At 56.5% G+C, this 21,079-nt stretch overlaps 1 protein-coding gene across 1 annotated transcript in view; it reads left to right on the forward strand.

The window, feature by feature from the left end:
* POLR1A (RNA polymerase I subunit A) overlaps nucleotides 1–21,079 on the forward strand; it is an 82,144-nt gene that overhangs the window by 57,731 nt on the left and 3,334 nt on the right. The window contains exons 19-33 of the mRNA XM_002709657.5: nucleotides 1,670–1,768; nucleotides 2,961–3,113; nucleotides 4,626–4,708; nucleotides 6,886–7,051; nucleotides 7,748–7,969; nucleotides 8,774–8,988; nucleotides 9,578–9,745; nucleotides 10,474–10,609; nucleotides 11,104–11,261; nucleotides 15,277–15,403; nucleotides 17,245–17,355; nucleotides 17,968–18,252; nucleotides 18,874–19,074; nucleotides 20,117–20,234; nucleotides 20,703–20,867. Of these exons, the coding sequence (XP_002709703.2) occupies nucleotides 1,670–1,768; nucleotides 2,961–3,113; nucleotides 4,626–4,708; nucleotides 6,886–7,051; nucleotides 7,748–7,969; nucleotides 8,774–8,988; nucleotides 9,578–9,745; nucleotides 10,474–10,609; nucleotides 11,104–11,261; nucleotides 15,277–15,403; nucleotides 17,245–17,355; nucleotides 17,968–18,252; nucleotides 18,874–19,074; nucleotides 20,117–20,234; nucleotides 20,703–20,867 (2,407 nt within the window). The remainder of the gene's footprint in view (nucleotides 1–1,669; nucleotides 1,769–2,960; nucleotides 3,114–4,625; nucleotides 4,709–6,885; nucleotides 7,052–7,747; nucleotides 7,970–8,773; nucleotides 8,989–9,577; nucleotides 9,746–10,473; nucleotides 10,610–11,103; nucleotides 11,262–15,276; nucleotides 15,404–17,244; nucleotides 17,356–17,967; nucleotides 18,253–18,873; nucleotides 19,075–20,116; nucleotides 20,235–20,702; nucleotides 20,868–21,079) is intronic.

The following is a 21,079-nucleotide window of genomic DNA, read 5'->3' on the forward strand; positions in this document are numbered from 1 at the left end:
TGCGGAGCGGTGTGGCTGTGGAGCAGCCTGATGCGGCATGGGCTGGGCAGAAGCCGTCCCTTTCAGGAGCCTGGGCTCTCCTTCTCTCACCAGTTGGGGTCTGGAAAGGCTGTGATTAACACCGTGTGCTCTTTCACTCGTGATGTTTTTATCAGGGGGTCACAGCATTCAGTGGGAGGGAAGAAGGAAATCTTCCCTGTGGGCCTGCTGCAGGAGCAGGCTGTGGGGCCCAGGGTGGAGGTCTGGCTCCAGGTTGTGGCTCTGACTCGTGCTTGCCTCGTGGCCCTGGGCTGGGGTCATCGCCAGCCTGTGCCTTGATGTCCAGACAGGCTTGCTGAGAGGGGCAGGAGCTAACGTGCCCAATGCCAAGGCAGCGACTGGCTGTTGAGAAAGGAAAGGGACATTTCTGCACAAGCCCTGACTCTTCTGCCCCAGAACTGGGACTCCCCGTCCTGTGACTGGGAGGAGCCAGCCTGGTCCTCTCCCTGCTTCCTGGGCCTTGGGGCTTAGTCTGAGGAGAAGGCAAGGCCAGCGCTCCAGGGAAGTCAGCATTGGTGGGGTCCTCTCGCCTGGCACTCAGCATCCCCTTAGGCTGCCAAGAAGACATACATCTTGCCAGAACAGGTGATGTCCTGGAGAGGTTTTGTTCAGAGGGAGCCTTCGCGGGGCTCAGCTTCCTGGGTTATAGAAATGGGGGTGGGTAGGCCGGCGCCGCGGCTCACTAGGCTAATCCTCCGCCTAGCGGCGCCGGTACACCGGGTTCTAGTCCCGGTCGGGGCACCGGCTTCTGTCCCGGTTGCCCCTCTTCCAGGCCAGCTCTCTGCTGTGGCCAGGGAGTGCAGAGGAGGATGGCCCAGGTGCTTGGGCCCTGCACCCCATGGGAGACCAGGATAAGTACCTGGCTCCTGTCATCGGATCAGCGCGGTGCGCCGGCCGTGGCGGCCATTGGAGGGTGAACCAACGGCAAAGGAAGACCTTTCTCTCTGTCTCTCTCTCTCACTGTCCACTCTGCCTTTCAAAAAAAAAAAAAAAGAAATGGGGGTGGGGGAGTTGTCTTCAGCAGTGTCTCAGAATGGCTGCTTCGCCTCCTGTTCCCAGCCAGGCTCTGCCCGCCCCGTGTTAAGATGCATGTCTGCAACCCCAGGCAGGCAGGGGCTTAAACAGACCCTGAGACCCTTCGCAGCCTCTCCCCAGGCTCACTTCCCGCGGTCCCAGAGCCAAGGCGAGGCCCACACACCCTGCGGGGTAGCGTGCTGGTGAACTGGAGAGTGGTGTGGACATTGGTCATCTGCCGGCAGTGTGGGGGCCAGGCCAGGCTCTGCTGGGCCAGTTTGCAAGGGCGTCGCCTTACATGCTATTCTTACCCTGCTCCTTTTTAGAGACACAAACTGGATATGCAGGCTCTCAGCTTCTCATTTTCCTCCTCCTTTTTTGCTGCTCTGAGACCTTGGGGCTGGCTGAGTGTAGAAGTGCAGCACATGGCGGGGGGGGGTGGGGGTGGGGGGGGCACTGGAACTCTCTGTAGAGGTTCTAGGGAAAAAAATTGATGGCAAGTGGCATTTGGCATTGATCTCTGGGTGGATATTCTGTTTTGGTGCTTGTGTGTCCTGGGCTTCACTTCTGAACCTAGCGGGGCCATCACTGACCATTGTGTTGATTCCTCCTGCAGGCATGCATGCCTTTTGGCCTGCACAGACAGTTCCCCGAGAACAACTTGCAGATGATGGTGCAATCGGGAGCCAAAGGGTCGACTGTGAACACGATGCAGGTGTGAGCAGAGGTGGCTCAGCAGGCTCATGGGGGCCGGGGGGCTGCTGGCAGGCCACAGGTTTCAGGGTCGTTGGTGATTTCAAAAGGATCTACATTCTGTATAAAAGGTGGCAATACTGAAAACTGAAAAAGCATGTAGGAATCGCTGTGAAAGTAACCATTGTTAGCATGTCAGTGTTAGAGACAAATGTAAACATGAGTACATCTAGTGCATATTTTTGAGGGCACTCAGAAAAGGCATGGAAAATAGAATTAAAATATGGCATCAATGTGAAAGACATGAAGTCTGTGCGTGTAACAGAGCTTCAGAAAGTTCATGAAAAATGCAAATAATGGAAAAACTGCATGGATTTCAATTTTTTTTAATGAACTTCATGTATTTTAATCTACTTAAAGAGTAACAGAGAGAGGTCCAGCAGGTAAAGCAGCTACCTGCAATGCCAGCATCCCATATGTGCACTGGTTTGTGTCCCAGCCGCTCCACTTCCGATCCAGCTCCCTGCTAAGGACCTGGGAAAGCAGTGGAAGATGGCCCAAGTATTTGAGCTCCTGCATCCATGTGTGAGACCCAGTTGAAGCTCTTTTGCTCCTGGATCCTGGCTCTGGCCTGGCCTTTGCAGCCATCTAGGGAGTGAACCAGCAGATGGAAGATTCTCTCTCTCTCTCTCTTTCTCTCTCTCTCTCTCTCTCTCTCTCTGTGTAGCTCTGTCTTTCAAATGAATAAATAAATCTCTAACAACAACAACAACAGAAAAAGAAACAGAGAATCTTCATCCAGTGATTCACTCTTCAAATACCCACAACAGCCAGGGCTGGGCTGAGCCAAAGCCAGAAGCCTGAAGCTCCATCCAGGTCTCCCACATAAGTGGCAGGGGCCCAAGCAATTGAGCAGTCATCTGCTGCCTCTCAGTATGCAATATCAAGAAGCTGGATTGGAAGCCAAAGTGCGGGGACTCAAACTGGCACTCCAAAATGGGATACTGGCATCCCAAGCAGCAACGTAATCTGCTGTGCCACAACAGTGGGCAGGTTCACCTGATTGGACGGGTTCACCAAAACAAACTTTCCTTTTAATTCCATTTTTCCATGAACTTTTTGGTCTCTGCATCGCCTTTCTTGAAGAGCAGACTGTCCCTTGTTGTCTGGCATGCACGTGGATCTCATGTCACCTTTGTGCCTCCTTCCCCCAGATCTCATGCCTGCTGGGCCAGATCGAATTGGAAGGTCGGAGACCTCCGCTGATGGCATCTGGCAAGTCGCTGCCCTGCTTCGAGCCTTACGAGTTCACCCCCAGAGCTGGTGGCTTTGTCACCGGGAGATTCCTCACTGGCATCAAGCCTCCCGTATGTATTTTGCTTTTCCCATTGGCTTTTTCCCCCTTCTCTAAGCTTAGTGGGAAGTGACCTGTGATGCCCACTGACTTAGCTGGAATGATCAAGTAATCAAGTGATAAATGCCAGGCCGTTTGCTACTTGCCCACTAGACCTGAGGGCCCATGAGACCTGGCCATGTTGCGTTCACCGTTGTCACATGAAAGCCTAGCACGGTGCTGGCACATGGTAGGTGCTCAGTGAATGTTTAAAAGATGGAGGAGGCTGGTCCCAGCTCCATCGTTTTCTGCTGTGCGGCCTCTCTGAACAGTTTCCACCTGCACATGAAGGCAATTAGAAAAAGGGTGCCACTTCCCAGCGTGTTCTCATTGCCAAAAGGAGAATCATGGAGAGCACAATTGCCCGTGCCCAGGTACCTCCCACAACTCCTTCAGGTCGGGGAATTGACTGGCTAGTTTTGCTTCATCAGTAACAGCAGCAAACTTCTCCTCTGAGAGAAGGGTTTCTCCTCATACTCGCCAGGAATGGCTTTCTGAATGTAGCACCTTTTGTCCTTGGCGTAGTGTGTCTCAGAGGGTGGCCCTGTGATCAGACGGCTGAGTGCAGGCTGTGAGAGCCACGGCTCCCGGCTGCTCCAGGGGTTGTTCATGGCCTCTGGCAAGGATCGCTGGGGAATCAGTGTAGATCAGAGTTGGTCAGGTTCTGACAGTGACTCCTTAGTAGATCAAGAAGTTATTGTAGTGAATAGAGTAGAGAGGTGAAGAAAACCAGAGTTTGTCCCACATGATAGGGAATGGCATAGTGCCATAAAGTTTGTATTTGAGCTGCATATCTTTATTATTATCTGACAGGTGGCAGGACGGAGATAGAGAAATTTTCCATCTGCTGGTTCACTGCCCAGAAGCCCACAATAGCCAGGGCTGGGCCAGGCCAAAGTCAGGAGCCTGGAACTCTGTCTGAATCTCCACATGGGTGGCAGAGACCCAAGTACTTGAGCCATCACCCTCTGCCTCCCAGTGTGCGCAATTGCAGGAGATAGAAATGGAAGCAAAGACTAGGCTTGAACCCAGCACTCCCACATGCAGTGCAGGCATCCCAAGAAACACTGACCCTGAGCCAGACACTTATTCCTGTTCCCTGTCTTTAGACTCATGTGAATATGTGTGTCTGTATTGGGCAAACACTGTGTACCTCTGTTAACACCACTGGAAGGACAGTGTGGGCTTGTCCAGGCAGTGGTGCTGTTTGGGAAATGGGGCATGGGGTAACATCCTGAGGCTGGCATGCCAGGATGCGTACTGACTCCTGTAGCTGGGAGCAGTTGCTCCTGACCCACTTGTCTGTCCTGTCTCAGGCAGGGAAGACAAAGAACCACAGGGGAGGGCAGAAGTCACTGGGGGCCATAGGAGCTGGCACAGCCCGGGTCCTGGGAGATCAGGGGAAGGCGCAGGAGGTGTTGCCCAGGCCCTGCAGGAAGCACACACGCTCGCTGCCGCCTCTGAGACCTGTCCCGCCCTCCCACAGGAGTTCTTCTTTCACTGCATGGCGGGGCGAGAGGGCCTGGTCGACACCGCTGTGAAAACCAGCCGCTCCGGCTATCTCCAAAGGTAAAAAGCACCCGGAAGTCTTGGCCCCTGGGGTGAGCCTCTGTCATCGTTCACTTTTAATTGACAATTCCTTGAGTGAAAAACATCTCTGGGTGGACTGAGATAAAGAAAGAAAAAATGAGTTACTCTTCCCTTTAGCAGGATAGGTAGAGCGTGAGCTCAGAAGCGCACGCAGGGGGCCCCTACACTCTGTGGCCCACCTTGTCCTGGGCAGGTGGACGGGATGGGGAAAGCTAAGGATGTAGGAAGAGGTCTCGGACAGTGGTGAGCTGGGTGCTGGGGGGAGGCCCAGCAGCCTGGGTCAGTGTGGGAGATTCCAGGCCTGGGGTCCCTGGCCGAGTCTAAAAGAGGTGTGACTGTCCCTCCTCTGTTCTCCGGGAGGAAAGGGAACAGCAGTCCCTATAACCAGCCTCACTGGGCAGGTGGGGGGAGGGGTTGGCATAAACCTGAAGAAGGCCGACTCCAGGGTGCCATCAGGACGGGGCAGAAGATCCCAGCATCCAGCCTGCCTCCCTTCAGACGATGTTTCTGTAATGGTTCCCCTTGAGCCCCAAGAACCTATGCTGTAGAAATGATGGTAGTGGGGTCCTTGGGGAGCCCCACGGACTCGCCAGTGAAGGGGCACACCCTCTCAGAGTCTGGCCTCCTGTTCCAGCTGCCTGTTTCCCAGTGCTGCGCACTTGGTTCCAGCACTCTCCCCCTCTGACTCCTAAGACATAGCCCCCGGGTGTTGGATGGATAGGAAAGGGTGGGTTTGGGGTAGACACACCTGGGTTGGGGGAGGCCTGTGAGGAGCCCAGCTGCAGGGCTACAGTGCCCTGGGGAGCTCAAATGCTCAGTGTGTCAGGGCCAGCTCTCCTTCTCTGTGGGCACAGGCCATGTGGCCAGTTCCCTGTGGGCAGGGGGTACACCTCCATCCCCCTCAAGTGGGTTATGAGTACATATGTAGTGTAGAAGAGACTAGAAAACAAATGGCCAAATTAGGTTTGGGAGATTCCATGTGGGTACAGGAGTTCCCAAGGCCCGTTGAAATCAGGTGGGCTGGAGGGGAGGGTGTTAGGGGTCCTGGTAGGAACAGAAGAGCAGCAGGTGTCGGAGCAGAGGCACGAACATCTGTGTGGTGCACCTGCCAGTGAGGAGCTGGTACAGGCTCATGAGCAGGCAGGGTACCAGGCAGGATTTCAGACAGCCTGGGTGGGAGAGGCCAGGATCATGGGTGACAGGCCGTCTCGAAGGTGGCAGTGGATAGTAGGAAGCAGATGTGGAGAAGGTGTGAGTGACTGGCTGAAGTGCAGCAGATGTTTCAGGCCTGCAGGGCCCCATGATGGCACAGGTGTGGGCAGCTACAGAGGAAAGAGGAAGTGGGTGGGCGTGAGGTGGCAGGAGCAGGACTTTCAAGTGGACATGTCAGCGAGCACTCAGAGGCAAGGCCAGAAGCCCAGTGGAAAGAAATGCAGTGAGGGCAGCTGCCCGAGCCTGGGAGGCCAGCGGAGCGGAGGGCTGAAGACCCCCAGGCCAATGGCAGAAGGGAAGCAGCTACGTGGTACCATCCTTTCCAGGCCCTGAGCCAGGCCAGCTCACAAAGAGCTCTGTCCTCAGAGCTGGGGGTGGGGGCAGGAGGTTAGGGGGAGATAGTGGCTTCTGGGAAATCCCCTCTTGAGTGGCAGGAGAAGAGACAAGCCTAGGGGCCACATCAAGGCAAAGGTTGAGGTAGGCAGCTGACCACCAGGAGAACCAAGGAGAAAGGCCGCTGGGTTGGGGAAATCACATCTGCATGTAGTTCTGATGCCCCTTGGGATCCTTAACCATCACTGGACTGAGAGTCTAAAAATGCCTGCCACCTCCCTGCCTCACCCACCTTGTGGAGCTAAGGATGCTGGCTCGGGGAAGCTGCACGTTGCAAAAGTGAAGCGGCAGTAGTCCCAGCAGCGGGGGTAGGTGGCGGCCTGGTCTGGCAGTGGTAGCCACGCCTCTCAGCCTCACAGCTGCAGCTTCCTCCAGAAGATTGTCAGGAAGCTGCAGCCCAAAGCCTGGGGCATTGGAGCCCGCTGTCTGGGAGTCTTGCTTGCCTGCAGAACAGCAGTCCCCTTTCTTCCCCACCACTGGCCCCAGCCCCTCCAGAGGCTGCCCTGGGAGGTCCAGGCCTGGCAGGTGCAGAGCTGATGGTCTCCTTGCAGGTGCATCATCAAGCACCTGGAAGGGCTGGTCGTCCAGTATGACCTGACGGTGCGCGACAGCGACGGCAGCGTGGTGCAGTTCCTGTACGGGGAGGACGGCCTGGACATCCCCAAGACGCAGTTCCTGCAGCCCAAGCAGTTCCCCTTCCTGGCCAGCAACTATGAGGTAGCATGCCAGACCCTCGGTGCCCATGCACGGGACCTCCCACCCTGAAGTTAGAGACTTGTGGCCATTGAAGAGTAGAGCAGGAAGTGCCCCAAGCACTTGAGCCTCTCAAAGCCCCCTGTAGACTGTCATCACTCGAGCGGCAGAGGGCATGAGCACCTCTGGAACAGCACCTGTGCCGTGTGCTGGGCCCTAACCTGATGCATACAGCAAACACTGATTTCATCCTCACTGCAACCGAGCGCTGTAAATACCACTCTGCCCATTTCACAGCAGAGGCAACTGAGTGCCAGAGCTCAAACAGCCATCTGGGGAGAGGCGGATCCAGTGTTTGGACCCAGGCCCTTCTGGCGTGGTTTGTGATTGCAGGGCTTATTGCCACGGTAACGACCACCAGCCATTTTGCAGATTGGGAAACAAACCAAGGTGACCTGTCCAAGGTCATCAAACTCATAGCAAAATTGAGGCCTGCGCCCCAATGCTGGATCCTTTCCATTCTGGTGTGTGTCCCGGGGCCTTGGCTGTCACCCCTGCCTTGTCCTGTCTTCCCAGGACTTCCTCAGCTCCCAAGTTCAGTTTGCACGAAGCGAGGTCCCGTCAGAGGCATCACCAGGGCTCCGCCTGGGCTGCCTGGATCCCAGGACAATGTGTGACCTGGTCCTTCTGTCGCACTCTCATTTCTTTCTGTTTGTTCAGGTCATAACGAAATCGAAGCATCTCCATGAGGTTTTAGCCAAAGCAGATCCTAAGAAAGCTCTGCGCCACTTCCGAGCCATCAAAAAATGGCAAAGCAGGCATTCCGGCCCCCTGCTGAGGACCGGTGCCTTCCTGCGCTACTCTCAGAAAATCCAGGCGGCCGTGAAAGCCCAGAACCTCGAGGGCAAGAACCAGAACGGCCGCAGCCCGGAGACTCAGCAGGTGATGCAGAGGGGCTGGGTGTGAGGGCTCTTCCCTAACGTATGGGTTAATAGTGAAATCGGCTTTGCTCCCCATCAGGACACAGGGCACTCAACTGGCAATGGGAGGAGGGGACTTTTGCACAAGGAAGAGGGTGTGATTTGAGGTAACTTACGAGGGTTGGTGATTGGAGGCTGCTCACCACCCCAGGTGTGAAGGAACAGGAAGTGGAGAGGGTGGCTGTGGGCAGAGGCCTCTGGACAGGAGCCCTGTTGGAGAAGGGTCCAGGACAAATGCCCGGCTTCACTCTCCTCCCTTCCCCTGTGCTGCTGGTGTTGCCCATCAGCTGAACCAACAGCTTGGGGCCAGAAACAGCCGAGCTCTTGGAAGCACTCACTGGAGTAGCCTTGGGCGCACAGTGCATGTGAAGAGCCTGGATCCTGGGACGGACAGGTCCAGCACAGTCACCTGGCCTGTAACAACTGTCCAGGTGGGCCAAGGACAGTCCTGGCCTTGCATTTTGTCCCAGCAGCATCATTAATCTGAGTGTGAACAGTAGGTGGCATGGTCATTGCACTTGAGCGTGAATGGGCCAGGATGAAAAGCTGGGAGTCACACTCAGGCGGTGTGCCCCGGACACCTGAACTTTCTCCCTGTTCCGGACACCACGGTGGCTTTCTCACTGCAGCCAAGGTTCTGTCTTACTCTTTCCCCTGCTCTCACCTGCAGCCAGTGTTTCAATCTTCGGCCACTGATGTCCTGGGAGGAGCACTGGGTTCCTGCTGTCCTCCCGTGTAGCTGAGACCCACCCTTCTCTCCTTCCAGATGTTACAGATGTGGTATGAGTTGGATGAGCAGAGCCGAAGGAAATACCAGAAGAAAGCAGCCCCTTGTCCTGACCCCAGCCTGTCAGTCTGGCGCCCAGACATCTACTTGGGGTCTGTGTCCGAAACATTTGAAAAAAAGGTTGATGACTACAGTCAGGAGTGGGCAGCTCAAGCAGAGACGAGTTATGAGAAATCGGAGCTTTCTCTGGACAGGTAATGCTATCAGTGTGTTGCGTGGCCTGTGCAGGGGTCATATCTGCCTTGCAGCTCCTTCCCTACCCTCTGCTGAAAAAGAGGGTGGCTTCCAGGCCAGCTGCGAGCGGGTAGGCAGGAGTGGACACCTGTTCCTCATCAGGGCCAAGGCGGGGAAGAAGCTCTGCTGGGACGGAGACTGGCAGCCGTGGCCTCTCTCTCTTGAGTTTGATGGGCGTGGCTGAGGGAAGTCAAGGAATCTGGTCCCCATTTAGCTTCTGCCAGTTCTAGGACTCAGGGCCAGGTGTGGTAGACAAAGAAAAGGGTGAACATGAGCCCAGAAATCTTCACTGCTTGGGGACTCGGGGTGGACGCAGGAGCAAATGTGACGGACACAGCAGGAGCTTCCAGAGCTTTGGCCAGCCCGCTGGGCTCTGTGCTGCATGATCTGAGGACAACCCAGGGTCACTGGTGGGAATCTAAAGATGAGAGGGATTCTGTGCCTTGGAAAAACAAGCCCAGAAAGAGGCAGAGGTTTGGGTTTGTGGGTTTTGTGGCATTGCCAGTGTGTGCTGTCTGCTCCTGAGCCGCATCGCCCCGCCATCTCCAGGTTGAGGACCCTGCTGCAGCTGAAGTGGCAGCGCTCCCTGTGCGACCCGGGCGAGGCCGTGGGCCTGCTGGCTGCCCAGAGCATCGGAGAGCCCTCCACACAGATGACCCTGAACACTTTCCACTTTGCTGGCAGAGGCGAGATGAACGTCACGCTGGGCATTCCAAGGTGCGGGGCCCGGGGGTGGGGTGGGGGGGTGGGCTGGAATCTGTCCTAGCCCTCTCCCAGTGGAGAGTGAGAGCTGGAGAGAGTGATGGGCTCTCGTCATTGTGGGGATCAGGCCTGGAATTTCTGGAGCCCAGCCGGCGTCTGCGACCTGTCAAGATCTCCATGGTTGCTCTGCCAATGTCTGCCTGCATCAGTCACCCAGGAGGCTTGTGCACTTGTTGTCAACAAGCCCCATGCAGGGCCACCTGGTTGCCCAACTCCAGGGGTGTCAGTTGACATGACCTGTGTGACCCTGGCCCGTCAATAAATGTATGCACAGCGCAGGATGGTGGCCGAGGAGGAGTCGGGGATCAGACCCACTTGCATCCAGTCGCTGGCCTTGCCACTTCCACTGGACCCTGCACAGGGCCCCCATGGAGTGCAAGAGGCTGAGACACATTGTCCAGTCTGGGGGGGGCGTTTCTCATTCACTCAGTGAGCGCTCAGAAAGCACCTGCTGTATACAGAGCACAAGTGATTGGAAACAAGAGTCAGGCAGCCTTGCCCTTGTGTTGGCGCTCTGTGGAAGAGACTGTACAGGGGGCCCGGGATCCTCTGGTCCAGCTTATTCCCCTGCGAGGTCTCATAGCCTCTGGCGGCTCTCAGAAGAATGCTGACATCGTCAGAAGCGCCACACAAGCAGGGGAGCTATTCCCTCTCATGGTCACTGTGCCCTTGTTCTGTGACAGGCTGAGGGAGATTCTTATGGTGGCCAGCGCCAACATCAAGACGCCCATGATGAGCGTGCCGGTGCTCAACACCAAGAAAGCCCTGAAGAGAGTGAAAAGCCTGAAGAAGCAGCTCACCAGGGTGTGCTTAGGGGAGGTAACTGTCTCTCTGCTGCCCGGGCTGCAGCCGCGGTAGGGGCGCGTTCCTGTCTCCCCACCCCCACCGGCCGTGAAGAGCAGACTTCGCTGACTGCTCAGAATGGCTCAGATCCCACCAGCAAGGGAGACGCTGTGTCTGCCAGGTGCTGAGCAGCCGTGAATCAAGACGCTGTTAAGATAGTCATTAGTTCTGCAGGATCCTCGCTTGCCTGGGATATAGAATGCTGCTTGGGCTAGCTTGGTAGCTTACCGGCCCCCCGGGAGCCCACTCCCAGCAGGCGCAGGCCCTTGTCTGGAGGTGACCTGGGAGCCATGGCTCTGTACCCTCCCCGCCCTGCCCCACCAAGGTATCCTTGCCAGCAGAGCTTACTGTGTTTGGGATTGAGGTCCAGCTGCTGTCCCTCCAAATCCTAAATCTCCTGTAACCCACTTGTGGTGCCCAGTCACCTGGCACCTGGACAAGTCCATTTCTCTCTGTCCATCTGGTTCTAGGTATTGCAAAAAGTTGACGTCCAGGAATCCTTCTGTATGGGAGAAAAACAGAACAAATTCCGGGTGTACGAGGTGCGGTTTCAGTTCCTGCCACACGCGTATTACCAGCAGGAGAAGTGCCTGCGACCTGACGACATCCTGCACTTCATGGAAACAAGGTCAGGGCTCAGGCCACATTCGTCATTGACCTTGACCCAGAGCACCCTCCTGGCCATGAGACTCCTTAGTGGTTGGGTCAAGCTGCCCGAGTGAGGCCTTCAAGGAAAGCGTCCAGGAGAATGGGCCCTTGCAGCCCCATCTGGAAACCTCAGCTCTCAAGTGGCTTGTGGGTGTGACTTTGTTAGCCACACCTCACTCCCTGAACCCATTTCCCCTCTCAGATTGATGAGGCAAGATGGTTGTTGTCCTGTAAGCATTAAGAGGTGCAAGTACATGTTCAGCCGAGGGAAGGGAGCCCCATTGCAGCGCCACTGCTGCGTGTGGAATTAATCGATCAGGTGGGATTCCAGGCAGCGAAACGTTCTTCAATGTGTTTACATTGTGGTTATCTGAGCCATGTGCTGAGGGTGTGCTGCTCTTCAACCCCAGTCTGTAAGCAGGCTGACCTCCAGCTTCCTGCAGAGGGAGCTGGAATGGAGGGAGAGCACCTTGTTTCCCCCACGTGCAAGTGACTTGGGCATTTGAAGCCATCAGGCACAATGCTGGGTATATAGGAGCAGGAGGGAGTTTTCTGGGACTGAGGCAAGCTAGGAAGGACCAGCAGAGTCTTCAGACTTGCCGGCTGCCCCTCCGTGGGGGTGGGCAAACTCAAGCTGCTGCAGGTGCCAGTGAAGCAGGTTGGGGCTGAACTTGTCCCAACAGGTCCTCTCTCAAGTGTCCAGGACACGGGCCAGAGTGGCCAGGTCTTCCCCTGAAGGGAAGAATGCAGCAAGCTTCCCTTCTTACTTTCTTTGGTGGCTTGGTTGCTTGCATTTGCTTTTTTGAAAAAGAAGTCCTGTAACTTTTAAGCGTCATCACTAATTCGTAGGTTTTTGGAAGTGCAGTAAAAGCACAGTAGCTCCCATTGGTTGGTGGGGTCCTGCTGTGGGTCCTGCCCACTACCTGTAGTCCAGAGCGGCTATCGAGTCTTCCTGCTCTGAGTGCTGCCCGTTCAGGAGAGAGACTGTGCTGTCCTGAGCCTTCCTCTACCCTCCTGCCTGAAGACCTGAGATGTGGCCTGGCTTCGGGAGTGGCTGGCTGAGCAGGTGGTATTTAGGATGCTGGAAATGGGGATGGCTGAGCTTGGGTGTAACTCAGCCCTCTTGGACAGGCTAGGTGGATCCTGCATCAGTGGCAGTAATCCTGGACGAAGCAGTGGCTGCCTGGGCCTTCGGGAGCACCCATGTTGGTGCCCTCCTGGGTTGAGACGGTTTGTTCCATCAGGCTGACCTCCACGCTCTCCGGACAAAACGACCGGAAAGCAGGACAGGCACCAGCCTGCCTGCTCGGTAATTAACCGCTAGGAGTGTAGCTCCCCGGCGCAGTGGATATTTGTGCTGGCCCAGCAGCCCTTTTCTGAGACATGAGAATTAGCATCACATGGCCTCTTGAGTGGCCGAAAGCGAGTGGACTTGATGGCCTGCCCATTTCTCTTCACCTGTAACTCAGGCAAGGTGGCATAGGGCGCACGCCAGGCTGGGCTCAGTTCTTTCCACTCACATTACCTCGTGGGATTGCAAATAATAAGTCACCTTTCTACGTTTCTCCTAGTGAATGACAGCCCTGGCTTGTGCCGAGCAGCGAAGTGCTCGTTCAGTGCTTAGTTGTGCTTTGCTCGTGCACTTGAAAAAGCCGTGATGAACAAAACCATGTGCATGCAGCTTTCAGTGGAAGTGGTCTGGGCTCCTGCCGCGGGGAGGGCCTGAGGTCTCAGGCAAGGTACAAGAAGGCATTCTGTAGGACGCGGGTGTGGTTTGGACTCCGTGGTCGGGCCCAGGCAGCCAAGCAGTCACGGGAAGGCCTCTGCCAACCCACAGGAAATACCAGGGGAGAGGGGGTGCATTTTGCAAGAGCAGCCCTCCTGCAAGAAGCCATTTCTCCTGCCCGCCTCCCCTCTCCACACTTCCCACCTCCCCCTAATCTCTGCCACTCCGTCTTTGGATGTCATCTGCACTGGTGCCTTTCAGTCAAAGGACTTGTGAATTTCTGGAAGGTGGCCCAGGGAGGGGCAGGAAAAAGAGCACAGAGCTAGGCACTGGGGGCCTAAGTTCTGGCGGTTCTGCTCCTCGGCCGTGAAGTGACTAAGCTGGCAGCGTCTGCAGAGCCAGCCTCTGTGGACCCAACTTCCGATGGTAGGGGGTGGAGCTGCCGCCAGGCTCTTTAGGAAACAGCCCTGAGGGTCGTGTTCTCTGTGCTTAATTATTTCTGTGGAGTGGGAGGTTTCTCTACCCGGTCCCTTTCAGCTGCTACATTCTGATAAATAGCATGACCTTCAGCAAGCAGTCCCTGGGGCCAGCAGTGCCCTTCTGGCAGAATCACAGAGGGCATGTTGTTTGCAACCCCAGGAGAACTCTGGCTCACCGGCTGGCCACATGCTTGCCGCTTACTGACCTGGAGGGTGGGGGTTACCCTACTCTTTTGCCTTCTCCCATGTTCTTACCACTCCTGGTCACCAGAAGAGGCAAGCAAGGTGGAGAGGATTCCCAGTTGGGGGAACCAGGGAAGGCTCCTTGGAGGAGTTACATCTGCACTTACAGCCTCAGAGGGCGGGTACCACGCCAGCAGGTAGAGCTGGGCCAGGGAGTTTGCTGATAGAGCCAAGAGCTTGAGCAAAGTCCTAAAGGGTGCACGGGGGTTGGGTCAGGGCCACAGTTGGGGTTGAGGCTGGTTGTCAGATTCTGGAGGGAGGAGCCTCAGAGTTGTGACATCACACTTGAGATAGACCAGGGGCACCTGATAAGACAGGGCAGTGGCCCCCGACCCCCAGCAGAGGGACATGCCTATGGCCCCTGCTCCAACTCATTCCATCTCTGCTTTGCGCCAGCATCGCCTCGTGTGGGAGGTGAGAGTGGCCCCCCATTACAGTTGAGATCAGGGCCTTCTTTCCCTTTTGGGCACAACAGGGACTTGAGCCTGAGCCTGTCCTGTCAGAAACATCTCTCCCAGCCCCTGTTGTCTGGCCCTCATGTCCCTGTTCCATGTCGAGTGAGCAGGCTCTTGCTAGATGGGTGTATGAGGACCATTTTCTCTGCCAGTGGCAGAAATCTACAAAATCACGTACAGGTCTTGAAAGTTAAATAAATAAGTAACAAGGGAGAGTAATATTCTTATGGTTTTAATTAGCAGACTAGCTTGCTAGTTCCCATCCCTAGCTCACTGAATAGCATTAAAATGTTTGCTCCTGGAGGTGTACATAGTTGACCCACTGCCTTTTCATAATGAGACCCAAAGTCCCATGAGGGCCAGGAGCCTGTCTTATCATTGCTTGTCCTCAGGGGTAGCACGGATGGGCCCAGGGTAGGTGCTCAGACAGCGTGGGAGGGAAGGAAGAAGGTTTGCATGGTGGAGGGAGGCAGGGAGGAGTTAGGAGGGTGGGGGCTGAGTGTGCAGGGGGCTGGTACTTCCTACAGTTAACAGCAGTGGAATTTGGTGAGGAAGAGGCAGGAGACTGTGTGAGAAAGGCAGCAGGGAGCTGCATCAAACTGTTGGGTCTCCCACACTGAATTCCCTTTCTGGAGATGCCGCAGGTGGCAGGCAGGGGAAGGTCTTTGTTCCAGACCAGATTCCCCTCTCCTCCAGGCAGTTCTTCTGTCCAGGTTATGAGACAGGCTGCAACGGCAGCAACAGCCATTATTTAACGAATACCCACTCTGCTGGACCCTGGGAAAAATGTCAGACGTGGGATGCTTGTTCCCTTAAAACAAGATCGCATGCTGTATATAGATGGCGACACTTCCCGGATGAAGGGGTTGAAGCCCAGGGAGCTGTTCAAGCCACACACTGTGGAGTAGAGGAGCGCAGGCTCATGCCAGGCCCACAGGAACAGGCGAGAGGCGAAAGAGGGCAGGTAGGAGAGGCTGCGCCTCCACCTGAGGGCCAGTCCCCTTAGAAACTGCTCAGCCTCCTGCCCCTGCAGCCAGGTTTGCTGGAGACACTGGGACTAAAAGGGGCTGTCTGACTTTCTTCTTGTTTTAGGTTCTTTAAACTTCTGATGGAATCCATCAAAAAGAAGAATAGCAAAGCCTCAGCTTTCAGAAGCGTGAACACTCGGAGAGCGACACAGCGGGATCTAGATGACTCTGAGGAGTCGGGGAGGAATCGGGTGAGTGAGTGTCTGGGAGACCCACAGGCAGACCCAGGACCGGAAGCATGGAAGCCTCACCTAGTCTTCCCTCTTGGGAAGGCTCTGACTGTTCTCGCTGCTTCCTACGCCCCGTCCTGGGGTTGGCCTGTCCCTCCACTCAGTCTAACATGTATCTCTGGCTCAGAGGCAGCCAAGAAGCAACATTCATTCTTGGGTGCAGTAGGCCAGGCAGGGAAGCTGCCAGCCGACAGGATGTGGTCTGGCCCGGCTCGGGGCTCAGGACATCTGTCCCCCTGCTGTTCGAGCCCCTCTGCGAGGTTTTCATCCTGAGGCAGGGCTCGAAGTCACGGAGGCTGCTGAGCCTTTGAAAGTTCTTCTTCTGGTTTCAAGCCAGATGAACTGAGCCCCACAGAGCCCAGGCAGGGGCCAGAGAGGTGTTTTAAAGTAGGGAGGTTGCAGTAGTAGGCTAAGCCTCTGCCTGCAGTGCCTGCGTTGCATTTGGGCACCCGTTCAAGTCTCTGTTGCTCTACTTCCCATCCAGCTCCCTGCTAATGGCCTGGAAAAGCAGTGGCAGATGGCCCCAGTGCTTGGATCCCTGCAGCCACGTGGGAGACCAGGAAAAAGTTCCTGGCTCCTGGCTTTGGATCGGCCCAGCTCCGGCTGTTGTAGCCATTTGAGGAGTGAACCAGTGGATGGAAGACCTCTTTGTCTGTCTCTGTCTCTTTAAGTCTGCCTTTCAAATTAATTAATTAATTAATTTAAAAAAATTTAAAAAAAAACGGGAGGTTGGCCTCAGTGATGAAAAACGAGGGGGCAGGGAGGCAAGAGTCCAGGAATAATGATGCCACTTCTGTCAGGGGAGCCGGGCGCAGGCCAGACCTGAGCAGCAACCTAGGCCGGTCCCTGAGTGCCTTCTGAGCCAGCAGTTGACAGGCAGCCGATGTGGAGAGCCTGTTGGGTGGGGCACATGTGGAGTGGGATCGCCCCATCTGACCCTGTGGTCTCACCTGTGTCACCTTTCTGAGGTCAGAGAAAATGCCAGGTCTCTCCCACCCTGTGAGCTCACTAATAGGCTAGCTCAAGCACAAACAAGCAGGAGACTAAGTCTTTGGAAGGCTGCCTGATCTTGATTCTTCATCTACCCAAGAGATGATAAGAAACTAGGAGCCAGGGTCAGGAGGAGAAAACTCACCATTCTGCCTAGACAACCTTTCCTCCTCATCCCCACCTACGACTGGGTTTGGTCAAAAATAGTTGGAACAATATTTTACCCCATTTTTTTGTGACCTGGGCCCTGGGACTTTTATTCTTTTTAAATTGTTTTTAAGGTTATTTATGTATTTGAAAGGCAGAGTTAATGAGACAGAGAGATCTTCCATCCACTAGTTCACTCCCCAAATGACCACAACAGCTGGAGCTGAGCCAGGTCAAAGCCAGGAGTCTGGAACTCCATCTGAGTCTCCCACGTGGGTGTCAGGGACCCAGGGACTTGGGCCATCTTCCACTGCTTTCCCAGGCACATTGGCAGGGACTTGGATTGGAAGTGGAGCAGCTGGGACTAAAACTGGTGCCCGTATGGGATGCTGGCATTGCAGACACAGCTTAACCTACTGTGCCATGAGGCAGGCCCCTATTCTTTTAAATATTTAAAATTAAATACTTTGCATATGAAGATGAAGACTGAAAGGAAGGAGCTTGGAATCTGGGACTACACGGAGCAGGTGGGGGATGGAAGGGTCCATCGGCCAGGTGGGTGGGTGGATGAACGATGGCTGGGTTTGCGGGTGAACAGGTGGAGTCGCCATCCCCTGAGCACTAGGTGTTGAGCTAATCCTCTTCTCCCTGTGCCCTGACCACAGGGAGAGCAGGAAGGTGATGAGGAAGAGGACGGGCACATCGTGGATGCTGAAGCTGAGGAGGGGGACGCGGACGCGTCTGACGCCAAACGCAGGAAGAAGCAGGAGGAGGAGGTGAGCGGGCAGTGGCGGGGAGGAAGGCACTGTAGCCACACCTCTCCTTCACCAACACACCTCAGGCATTTGGGCCACACTCTGTGTTCTGCCGGAGCCCACCGGACACCTGAAGCAACACCTGCCTGCCCGAACACCTCTGCACTTAACCAGTGGGGAAGGACATGGGCCAGGAGCTGTCCCAGGGCTGCCCTTTGCATCCGGCTGTCCCTGGGCTGGAATCAGACTTGAAGGAAGTCAGCTGCCTCTACAGTGACATATAACCCTAAGCCCACCCCGAAATCCAGTCCCCTACTTTCAGAATCAGTGCAAGGGCAAAGGGCAGGTTAGGGGGTGCTGAGGAAATTTGCAGGTACAAGGGCTGAAGTGAGTGAGCGAGCCAGGGCAGGCTGGGTGGGGTGTGAGGGGGCACAGCAGGACTAGGGACACCATTCCCACAGGAGGGGCTGTGGGGAGGAAGGAGGAAGGCAGCCTGGCCAGAGCAGAAAGGCCAGGAGTGTGGATAGGTGGGGTCCCCCGGAGAGGCCAGGCACAGGCTTTGCCAGGGAGCTTGTTCCACAGGCAATAGCCGAGTAGTCACAGGTAACACAGCCGAGCTCCGTTTCCTGCTAGGTCGATTATGAGAGTGAAGAAGAGGAGGAGAAGGAGGGAGAAGAGAATGAAGACGAGGATGCGCAGGAGGAAGGGAATTTCCAGAGTGAAGGCGCCCACAAGGCACAGGAGCCAGACAACGATGAGGTGGGCTCCGGTGCCGAGGACGACTCGCCCCAGAAAACCCCCCACAGCCAGGAGCCCCGGGGAGCCGAGTCCGTGGAGCGCCGGGTGCAGGCCGTGCGAGAGGCCCACGCGTTCGTAGAGGACTACCAGTATGACACCGAGGAGAGCCTGTGGTGCCAGGTCCGTGTGCTCGCAGCTGGCCCCAAGGGGAGGGGGGGCGCGAGGCAGGGCCTGGGGACAGCTGTGGACCCTCTGCTGCAAAGTGCAGCCCCACAATGTCTCTTTCAGACCCCTGGTGAGCCAGTTGTCTCTGATTGTTCCAAGGTAGTCAGTGTGTGGGCGGGACCTGCCAGGCCCTATTGGTATTTTAAATGCAGCCTCTCATCTACCCTCTGCACACCAAACAGGTCAGCATACATCACAATCCTTGTTCCAGCCAGCAGGAGCCCATCAGCTCCCACCACATGGGCCACATTCTCCAAGGAATTTCGTGGTTCCCTCAGTCTGGATGGTTTGGGTGCCTCGACACCCACTTACCCTGTGTCCTCCCTTTGATCCAGTTCAGGGGTTCGCAGTTGATAATGCAGATTACGAGACTCACTGAGGGCCGTGCACTGCGTGCAGTGCGCGTGGAAAGGACACTGGAGCAGTGTGGCGTGGGCTAGGAGCCTGTGTCGTCGCCGCTGGCTGTGAAGGTGCAGCTCTCAGCCCCGACGCCCTCAGCCAGGGCCTTGCGCGGTCTCCTGGGAAGCTGGCCATGGGGAGGGGGTCTCCCCGGCTCAGCTCTTGCTCCTCCTGCAGGTGACCCTGAAGCTTCCTCTGATGAAGATTAACTTTGACATGAGCTCCCTGGTGGTGTCCTTGGCCCACAGCGCCGTGGTCTACACAACCAAGGGCATCACTCGGTGCCTCCTGAACGAAACGACCAACAGGAAGAATGAGAAGGAGCTCGTGCTAAGCACAGAAGGGATCAACCTGCCAGAGCTGTTCAAGTACGCAGAGGTACGCATGTTGTCCCAGAGCCAGCCCTGCAGCCAGGGGCTGGCCCTTCCAGAACCGCCCGTGCCGCTGGCCCAGGTTCCCAAACCAAGCGTGCGTGCCCTCACTCGCCTGGAGACACATGGTGCACGTTGGCCTCGTGAGGGTTTGCCGTGCAGAAACCTAGACGGTCCCAAACCCAGAGTTTGCCAAAGCAGAATAGGCCAGGGTGCTCTACCGTTGATCTAGTGAAGGGAGCCCTGGGAGCTGAGTGGCCCAGCCCCACACACTGCTCATGGCACTGCTGTCCCACTTGCTCCTTTTGCCTGAGCTGTAGCCCCAAGTTCTCCCACTGAACTCAGACTTCCGGGTCCTTCCCAGAGGCTCTCGGGCCCTGAGTGTGAGGGTTTTCCTCCAAGAATGCTGAGCAGCAGGGCCCTCCAGCCCACTCTTCCCTGGTCCACGCCAAACTGGCACAGCTCCTCATGCCTCATGCACTTCAACCCCGGGTCCTCTGCTGCCTGGGGCCCCTCACCACACAGAGCTTCTCCCTGGTGCTTCCCCAGGGGCTGAGCACGCGTGCACGCCCTGCTCAGAGTCGGCTGCCCATCTGCACGGGTGACTCATGTCATACCTGAGGCAGGCTGCCTGTCTCTGCTTGCTCCTGTGGCGCATGACTTGCTGGGCTGCAGCTCTGCCAGCCATGGGGTACGGCCACCCAGACAGCCCAGCTGGAGCCGCAGGCCCCTGGTGAAGCCCCACAGAGCCTCGTGGGGCTGACGTGTCGCCCTGAAGAGCTGCACAACGTGTCTCTGCAGGAGGAGCCCCCGTAATTTCCAGGGGAGTCATCTTGCTAGTAAGGAAAAACAGGGAGACCCTGTAGGGTCTAAAGTGCACCCAGGTCCTCTCAGGCCTCCTATAATGACAGCAAGACAGAGCCGGGGGCCCACGGCCTTTCCTCCCGCTCATCCTGGGCTGCCTCTGCACATTTCGTCATCGGCTCTGCTCAGACGGAAGGGAGCAGAAGGCCTGGCCCCTAAAGACGGCCCTCCCTGCCTCCCCGCAGATTCTGGATCTGCGCCGCCTCTATTCCAATGACATCCATGCCATGGCCAACACGTACGGCATCGAGGCCGCGCTCCGTGTGATCGAGAAGGAGATCAAGGACGTGTTTGCCGTGTACGGTAAGAAGACGACACACTGAGGGCCTGGCGCTGGCCGGAGCACCCAGCAGCCCGGGTGAGAGGGTCAGGGCTGAGTCCATCTGGCAGTGAGGCAGGAACTGGACATGGGGGAGCGAGTGTGCGATTGGGAGGCTCTGCAGGAGTCTGACACCGCAAAGATGGCAGCCCCATCTCTGTGACCCCCAGGGCTTCTCCCCTGCCAGCCCCTGTGAGGAAGCTACTGTTGGATGACTCGGCCCCCTCCTGCCTTCGGGATTTCTGCCCCCCGGTGAAAACAGTGTGGTTAGATTCTGAGTTCCAGTGCTGCTGGCTGGAAGTAGAAGCAGGATGCAGGGACCGTGGGGGGCTCTCCCAACAAGGGCTGAGGAGCTGGACTTGGGGGCGGCAGAGCTGGGGCAGGAAGCAGCCGCCTGGTGTCCCTCGTCACTCCTGCATGCGTTCCGACGCTGCTCGCTCGCTCACTTACAGGCATTGCGGTCGACCCTCGCCACCTCTCCCTGGTGGCCGACTACATGTGCTTCGAGGGTGTGTACAAGCCCCTGAATCGCTTCGGGATCCGGTCAAACTCCTCTCCTCTGCAGCAGATGACTTTCGAGACAAGCTTCCAGTTTCTGAAGCAGGCCACCATGATGGGTCAGTGCTGGCCGTGCCCAGGCCTTCCCACCGCGCACCCTGCCCAGCCCCCGGGCTCCTCCCCACGGTGCCTCATATGGCAGTGCCGCCGTGGCAGCTGGGGGGGGGGGGGCAGCAGATGGGTAATCTGCTTCCTGCAGCCTCAGCCTCAGACACGCAGAACCAGCCCATCCCACCGTGGTGTTGAACACCCCCCCCCCAAGTCCCTTCTC

This window comes from Oryctolagus cuniculus, chromosome 2 (genome assembly GCF_964237555.1).
Source record: "Oryctolagus cuniculus chromosome 2, mOryCun1.1, whole genome shotgun sequence".
NCBI classification, from domain to species: domain Eukaryota; kingdom Metazoa; phylum Chordata; class Mammalia; order Lagomorpha; family Leporidae; genus Oryctolagus; species Oryctolagus cuniculus.